The sequence below is a fragment of the Oreochromis aureus genome, linkage group 15 (genome assembly GCF_013358895.1).
Source record: "Oreochromis aureus strain Israel breed Guangdong linkage group 15, ZZ_aureus, whole genome shotgun sequence".
NCBI classification, from domain to species: Eukaryota; Metazoa; Chordata; class Actinopteri; order Cichliformes; family Cichlidae; genus Oreochromis; species Oreochromis aureus.
In genome coordinates, this window is record NC_052956.1 from 40,700,593 (window position 1) to 40,709,275 (window position 8,683).

The following is an 8,683-nucleotide window of genomic DNA, read 5'->3' on the forward strand; positions in this document are numbered from 1 at the left end:
TAGTACTTCTGCTCAATCATAGTATTTCTGCTAAATCATAGTATTTAGTATTTAGTTCACCAAAGTCTGCTGATTCAAACAATACAAGAATTGTGCTTCTATCCCACCTAGTTTTTGACTTACACGATGTTTTGTAACTCCAAAAACGGCATGTTACACCTTGTTGGGAAATCAGTTTTACCCCGGTTCTTTTTATTCCTCGGGCCTCCAGAGATGGCACCGGACCCAGTAGTCATTTTTACAAAACTTTATTCATCTTTATTTAAGCATACATTGTTCTAGAAGGGAAGACGAGGCCGGTGTCCCTCTGCAACAATCTTCACCCCTTTGTTCGTTCCAGCCAGCTTTATAGAAGCGGCCGCATCATAAAACCCCCATGGTGTGGTCCAAACTCTGTGTCTATGTGCACGAGCACGTGAGTGAGTGTGCATGTGGATGTGTGAGTGTAACAGTTTAAGCACTGTGTGTGTCTCTGGTACGTGAGTCCCTAGGGGTCATAAAAAACCCCTCTCCCTTCCAGACCACAGTTATCAAGTTACAAATGTTGAGACCCCCACACAGGTATCCTCTGGGGAATTTCCGCTCAGCATTAACTCCTCTTTGTCTTACTTTCACAGTTCAATTGGGGGAGGGTCTCCTAAGATCTACTCCTAAGTTCATGACACAGTCAGGCCTTTATTTATATCCAGGGCAGTGTCAGTGTCTCACAATAATTCTACATTCTATCTTAACACATTTCTAAACTCTAAAATAAGCTAAACATTCCTACAACCTCTCACCGCGATATGATTCTGACTGCTCATTACCCTGTTTTCCACGCGCCGGCTCTCTTTGCCGGTAGCGCAGTTGGTAATGACACGGGTCTGCAGCCCAAAGGTCGTGAGTTCAATTCCACCTTGGTACACATGTTTTTTTTCCCTACAAATTAATACACTATCACAGGCCAGTAATTCATATTGATAATTTATTACAATTCTGTAAAGTTTTATGATTGCTGAATATAGTATACACTCTAAAAAGTGTATTTCAGCAGTAGTTGAAGTTACGTAAAGTTCGGAGTTAGTTTCATTAAGATTTCTGCTTTAGTGGAGCCAGTCTACATTTGTGGAGTATATCAACTTGTTATTACGTGTTGTTCCCTCAGTACACATGTAACCTGCTATTCTCATTAGAGTCAACCTGCATCAATTAGGTTTCTCGTGACGCAGTGCGTCTGATGTCATGACGTCTCCGCCTTCTCCAGAATTTTCTACCTGCGGTTGAGACCACCATTTTGAGAGGCACTTGGCTGCAGGCAGGACCTCGTGAACAATTTGGTCAATAAGGTAACGAAGATATTACTTTTTCCATAGTCCTTGAAGGTAAGTCAAATGTAGAACACATATTTTAATATATTAGATATAAAAATATTCCAACTGTATTGTTTGTTAAGTGTTTAGTAAACTGACCTGACCAAACCGCTATCATTCAGCCCTGCTAACATTAGCGAAATGTCAGACCTGTTGGTAGTTTGTGCTTGGACATGTAGGTTAAGTTAGTAGTTTGCGGCGGTACTCTCTTGTTTTAATATCGTAACGCTAGCTTAAAGTTGTGTATTCATGCAGTGTGTCGGTGTTGGCTTACTGTTAGTTATTCATTAGCATTAGCACATTATGGCGGCAAGCTGGGCGCGGTTCTCTTCAGACTACGTTACTTTGGGGCGCGCATTTATACACAGTGGTTGTTCGCAGTATGCCTGTCGGCGCGAATAGTTCATGCGGTCACGGCCACGGGTGATGTAGGAGGTAAAGTTTAGCTGTGGTGGCTCCAGGAAGCATGCATTTACTGCCGCTTGCATTGCTTTCAATGTACATGACGTTAAGAAGGCGAGGAAAGTGCGTGCGTGCAGCGCTACGTACACGCACGGATCAGCCGTGTGAGAGGAGATGGTGTGCGGCAGAAAATCAAAATTAGAAATCATAGAAGAAAGTATTACGCTATTGAACACAGAAAATACAGCCATCAGATTTCTTGTAGACCTAGCACACTTCTGGTCTGTGTCTGAATACATATATAAGTACATAGATGCAGATGAACACTGTAAACATGATGAAAGATCGACAGACTAACTCGAACATATCTTTAATCTTTAGGACTTTGGGTAGCGCTTCCTTTCCTTCCTGTCAACCTCTCCAGAGGGGTGTCTGCTGATGGCAGAAAGATTACATCACCTCTGGTTGGAACCCTGGACAGTGCCACAACCTTTGGCTTGGTGTCCAATGTGATGCCCCATCGCCACCTTCTGACCTAACTTCTTCTCAGCTCTGTGACTACTTCAAGAGGGGCATTCCTGTGTGGAGGCGTGCCAGGCAGCTCGTTTTACCTGTGAACTTGCGTACTTTCACTTCATCAACAACAAAGGTATGCAAGTTCAAAATAGTAATGTCTCATTTAAACTTAATTCAGTTTTACACTGAACAGGAATCGGCTTTATATATAAAACAATTGCAAAAAAAAAATGTACCTATGGGCATTTGGGTTTTGTTTTAAACTTTTGTTTTGAACTTATCCCTTTAAAATCTAATTAGAGAGGGCTGGCTACATTTGATGAATACATTTTGTGTTTAAATGATTCGCTTTGTGTTGGGCAATGTGGCAAAAAGCTGAGATGAGATCTAGTCTCATATCACCATATTGATATATTGTAATATTGCCCAACTCTCCCTCTGTGTTTTTCTCAAATTATTTATATACACCCAGTAAAGCGTGTCTCTTTGTTTCTCCAGTGCTATGCTTCATGTGGAGATGCAAGGACTGTGGGACAACATTAACAAAAAGATCTGAATTGCTCAAACACTACAAACTGATTCATAGGCATTACGGACGAGGCCACTCATATCCATGCACTTATTTAAATTGTGCATGTAGGTTCAAGACTTGGAACGCCCTACTGAGCCATCTATCAAGAAATCACCCTGCCCAACAAGCAGTCTCCAAAGCTGCGTCCACATTCATTTGCCATATTTGTGGCCATAATCAACTCTCCACAGAAAGAGAATATTTTCAACATATCTATCAGCATCTTAAAAATAAGGAGACTGTAACATATGTGTTCCAAAACTGTGAATATAAAACCAATGTCTATGAGAACTTCAAAAGTCATAAATACAGAAAACACTCTGGTACAGTGAACACATTTAAGCCTGGAATAAGTTCTGTTGATGAATCTTCTGCCAGTGTTGCCAGTGATATTTCAGATGTGGAAATTATAGAGAGTGATGTAAATTTAAATTCTGCTTTTGACAATGGGTATTCTGAAAACTTAGAGAAGGATATTGAGCTTAAAATTGCTTCAGTGCTCCTTAAGTTGGAACACATCTTTCTTGTGTCTAATGCAGCTGTAGATGAGCTTTTGCAGGAGTTAAACTATTTGATTGGTTCTGTTTCTGTGGCGATTACCCAAAAGACTATTAGCCAAATATTACAAGACAATGGATGCCAATTTGACCAGTCAGTTGTTGAAAAGCTAGCCAGTGTACTCTGTGAGACAAACCCTGTAAAAAAAGCAATTGGAGATAACGGTCCACTTTCCAGTCCTTGGAGACGAAAAGCATACTATAAGAGCCACTTTAAAGTAGTGGAACCAGTGGAATATATACTTGACGAAAAAAATAACAAGTCATTCCAATATATTTCAATTTTAAAGTCTTTGCAGCATATTCTTGACTGCCAGACAATCTTGGATCAGGCTGTTAATTTGAATACTGTAGATAATCAGCCTCAAAAAACTTCTGTGCACTACAAAACTATCTTCGATGGTGACTTCTTCCATGAAAATGGACTGTTGTCCAAGCAGGAAAGCATTTCATTGATATTATACATTGATGAATTCGAAATATGTAATCCCTTGGTACATCACGGAGGAAGCATAAAATTTGTGGATTGTACTGGGTTTTGGGTAATTTGCCACCAGGCTGTAATTCTGCTTTAACCTCAATCTATTTGGCTGCTTTAATCAAAAGTAATGATCTGAAGTGCTATGGGTATGAGAAAGTGTTAAAACCTGTAATTAATGATCTTGTAATTTTGGAACAGAGTGGGATATTTCTGTCAAAGTTGGGCAGAACAGTAAAAGGCACTGTTCAGTGTGTTGTTGCCGACAACCTTGGTGCACACAGTATTGCTGGATTCTTTGAAAATTTCTCAGGGACATACGTATGTAGATTTTGCACTGCAGAAACATCAGAGTTCCAGACTATTGAAGTCAGAAGTGAAGTCTTTACTTTAAGAACAAAAGACATTCATGCAGATCATTTACGAATTATTGAGGAAAACAAATTGCCCAGTTATTATGGTGTGAAATCAAAGTGTATTTTGTCAAAGCACCTCTCACATTTTGATGTTACCACTGGGTTTCCACCTGATGTTGTACATGATCTTTTGAGGGAATTGTTCCTTTTGAACTTGCGCTTTGCCTCAATTTGTTAATCAAAAAAAGTATTTCACATTATGTACATTGAATGAAGCAATATCATCTTTCAACTTTAAGTGGGCTGACAAAACAAATCGACCTCATCCTGTGGCTCTCAGTTTTGCATCCAAAAAAGTGTAGGAGGGAATGCACACGAGAACTGGAGTCTTACCAGATTTTTGCCTTTGTTCGTTGGGCAGAGTGTACCGTGTGAGGAGCCTGCTTGGCACATCTTAACAGACTTGAAGGACATTGTTGATCTTGTTGTCAGTCCTGTTCATACTGAGGACTCCATTGCATATCTTGGTTTTAAGATCTCCGAGCACAGAATCAAGTTTCAAGAGGTTTTCCCAGATGTTAATCTTAAACCAAAGCACCACTACTTGGAACATTATCCATACTTGATCCGTAAGTTTGGGCCACTGGTTGCACTATGGACTATGCGATTTGAAGCAAAGCATAGTTTTTTAAAAGAGTTGCAAGGAACATCAGATGCTTCAAAATGTACTTCTTTCCCTTTCACAGAGACATCAGTATCAGATTGCATATCATTTGCATGCAATTAGCTTTGCCAAACCCCCACTGGAAGTAACAGATGTTTCCACTGTTCACATTGATGTTCTTAACAAGGACATCTCAAATGCACTGAGACAGAAGTCTCCAGATATGGACAATGTGTGCTTGGCTAAAAGTGTAGCATATAATGGACTAATCTACAAGTGTGGGATGATCTTGATCCACGGCTCACTGGGAGGACTGCCAGAGTTTGGTGAAATCATCCAAATGGTGATACTGCAGGACAAACTAATCTTCATTCTGAAAAAGCTTAGCGGATGGTATATGGAACACTACAGAGCTTATGATCTCAAAACATCACCAAGCAAAGAAGTGGAACTTGTTGAGCCACAAGAACTGCATGATACCTACCCACTGGCAGACTACAAAATTAGAGGATGCGTCTTGTCACCTTGAAAAGATATGTCCATGTTTAAAGGGTGAGGCCTCAAAATATGATAAAGTATTTTCTTAAGTGGGAAAACAAAACCCAGACCCATACAATACTAATGTGTTCTCAGAACATATTTATTTTATACTGCAAGCCAAAGTGGTGTGATGATGTCATTGGCAATTCATCAGTTATGTCATTTTTTAATGCAGGTTGCTGGATTCCAGTCAGTGAATGCTAATCCTATGCTCTCCCCTTCTGCTTCTCTTCTCTTTTTCTTCTTTCCTCTCCTTGTTGTCTCCTATATTCTCCTCACCTCCTCTCTTCTCTTCAATGTCTCCCATATTCTCGCCATCTCTCTTCTCCTCCCCTCTCCTCTTCGGTTTGCCTTCTCTCCTCGCTGCCTCAGCTGATCTCCACCTCTCCTCTTCATTTCTCCTCCCTTTCCTCCTCTCTTTGCCTTCTCTCTTTTCCTCTAGTTTGACATTAAATTCTCCTAATTGGAAATGTCAGTGGTTTACATGTTGATCCTCACTAACTGTGCTTGTGCTTTGTTCTCAGACCACCATGGCTGGTTCAACACCTGCAAGACTGAAGGTGATTTTAGGAGAGAACAACATTGAAAAGCTGACTCTTCCAAATGGCATCCCAGAGTCACTTGAAGACCTTCTCAGCACGATAAAGACTACCTTTGGGTTAAAAGGTAACTTCAGACTGCAATACATGGACCAAGACTTTGGCAACGACTTCTTCAATCTGAATTCTACCACCGAACTTCGGAATTTGGGGACAATCAAAGTGATCCACCAGCAAACAAATCCACCTTTGATCAGTGCCGATCAGTCCACTTCATCTCTGTCTCTTTCATTTGAGTCTGATGACGGTATTTCGGTGGCATCAAATGACACAATTATCCTCTCATCCCCTGAATCTATGTCATCTCGAACACAACAGTGGCCAGAAGACTTTGCAATTCCCCAATTTTCATATGACACAGAGCTACAGCTAGAGAGGGGGAATACTGAGTACTGTGTGAGCCAAAAAATGTTGACTTTAAGCGCCCGAATGCTGTCTGATATCCTGAAAAGAGTTGCAGAAGAAATTTACCGTTACAAGGCCTATCCAGAGGATGCACATTTCTGCGCAGCTGCAGAGGCCCTTATCAAAAAGCACCCATGTTTGAAAGAACCTGGATCATTCAATGGCTGCTACGGTTGGAAACAACGACTGAAGTACAAAATGGCAAACTACAGGACCCAGCTGAAATTACAGGGGTGTCCAGAGCTGTGTGTAAACTCACTGAAATCTAAAGCTACTACAGATGCTTTCCCTGCTAAAAAATTGAAGAAGCCAAAACGTTCTGAAGCTAACTTTTATCCATCCTTTCCTACTGGTGAGACTCTGGACAGCATGGAAAAAGTGAGACTAGAACTTCTGACAGAGATCGGGATAAGGGACAATGAAAGGGTCATCGCAGACAAAATGGCTAACACGTTTGCCTACAGACGACATGAGGTGGTAAACCAAGAACCAAGCATTCAGGAACTGAAGGACAGATGGCCTGCACTCTTCACACAGAAAGAGGTAAGAATGGAACTGAAGTGATCGAAGTCTGTATGCTTCAGGATTTATTGCAGTTAACTTTAATGAATCGGTCATAACTTGATGTGGTTGAGATTTTATAACACTGAACTTAATGAAAGAATTTACATTTTGAATTTCCATATATGTTATACTTTTTGGGATATAGACATTTTGGCATACAATCAGTTTCAGCATTTTGTTCCATAATACAATATCTACTGTCATTTGTGTTTTGTTTTTAGATAAATACGGAGTTCCAGAGGCTCATGGCTGTTCCTCTTGAGTGGAAGTTCATGGCCCAGTTAGACATGCACTCAAGTCAGCTGATCAAAGTCATACGTGCCAAAGGAGGAGCAACACGCCAAAAGGTTGCGAACATCATGGACACATTGGACCAGGTAAATCTGTACCATCAAACAAGATACTTCAGTAACTAAGAGGGCTGTCAAAATATATCTGAATCCTTCATAAAGACAGTATGGGCAGGCCAATGCTAATCATGGCTTTCATATGCATGAATGTTTTTAGCGACTCAAAAAATACACCACTGAACTCATCCCCTTTTCTTTCTGTAATGAATCTCTGGGCTTGTGAATTACTGTTTTTAAATAAAGTACATGTAAGTTAAGCAATAAGAGTAAGGATGTCTGTCTTATGAAATTTAGAGTTTAAAATTAATCAACATTTGTTGTTCTAGACTGTGGACATTAATCATCGGAGGGAATGTGTGCTGAAAGCCCTCACCATCTTCCTGGGAGAAGATGCAGATGGCCTGATCAAGGAATACCTTGTAAGTTTCAACAGTTTGTCAGCACATCTTGTCAAAGGGACACAAAAAAAGTTAACTGTTAGAACAAACATAACACGTGAACCATAGTTGGATTGCTGACATGTATTTATTATCATGACCATATTGGACATTATGTAATTCCCAGCAACAACACATTACATATTGGATTGACTTTGTTTTAAGTAAGAAGGGCTTACTTGATTATTTAAGTTCAAAGGAATAGTTTGACATGTTGGGAAATCTTATCTTTCTTGCTTACAATTTGATTAGAGTCAGATTGATACACCTCTCTCTGCTGTTTCTGGTGTGTGATGACACCCAGCCAAGAAATAGCCCAGCACATAACACATATTGGTACATCACCCAAACACTTAATCACTGTAAGAAGTGAGGCTAATGATGATTTGTGTTTGTGTCTTGTACCCTCTGTAGGACTGTGGAGCAGATGATGTTCAGAGGGACCTGGAGGAGGTCACCATGGCAGTGTATGTGATTCGGAAGGAGGGGAGGGACTGCAGGAGCCACCTGAAGACATTGGCATTGTCATTGAGGGTGTGGAAGTGTTGCATGAACTAACTTCGGTTGCCTCAGCTTGTGCCCTGCTTCTAGGTTTGATCTATGCACTCAACCTAGCTTATCCAAAACCCTTTTCGCTTCACTTTTGAAGTGCTCCAAAAATCTTCATGCAGCTTGATCAGCACAAGATGTCCCCAAAGTCCAAAATCTGTATTTCAAACTTCAAAGCTCCCAGTAATGGCACAGAACAATGACCAACAAATGGCCTTGTGCCATAATGCGAAGGAACAACTGTGTTTGGACATATAGCATGTAAAATATGTAGTCTCTTTTGGATGTTGGGCCTTTTTATGCTCCAAGAGACCTCAAACCACAATTTAATGTGCTTTTATACATA

The 8,683-nt window shown here is 40.5% G+C and overlaps 1 protein-coding gene across 1 annotated transcript; it reads left to right on the plus strand.

Moving 5' to 3' along the window:
* Positions 1-1,041: 1,041 nt before the first annotated feature.
* LOC120433024 lies at positions 1,042-8,346 on the plus strand. Its single transcript, XM_039598467.1, has 6 exons — positions 1,042-1,325; positions 2,133-2,400; positions 5,958-6,980; positions 7,223-7,378; positions 7,678-7,770; positions 8,203-8,346. The coding sequence occupies exons 3-6, from the start codon at positions 5,964-5,966 to the stop codon at positions 8,344-8,346; spliced, it is 1,410 nt and encodes a 469-aa protein (XP_039454401.1). The 5' UTR covers positions 1,042-1,325; positions 2,133-2,400; positions 5,958-5,963.
* The last annotated feature ends 337 nt before the right edge of the window (positions 8,347-8,683 follow it).

What these genes read in the sequence shown, in the direction of transcription:
- LOC120433024 (XM_039598467.1), top strand. Translation starts at nt 5,964, where the DNA reads ATGGCTGGTTCAACACCTGCAAGACTGAAGGTGATTTTAGGAGAGAAC. An exon ending in TCATGGACACATTGGACCAG is followed by an intron (nt 7,379 to 7,677) that starts GTAAATCTGTAC and finishes TTGTTGTTCTAG; the next exon opens with ACTGTGGACATTAATCATCG. An exon ending in GCCTGATCAAGGAATACCTT is followed by an intron (nt 7,771 to 8,202) that starts GTAAGTTTCAAC and finishes TACCCTCTGTAG; the next exon opens with GACTGTGGAGCAGATGATGT.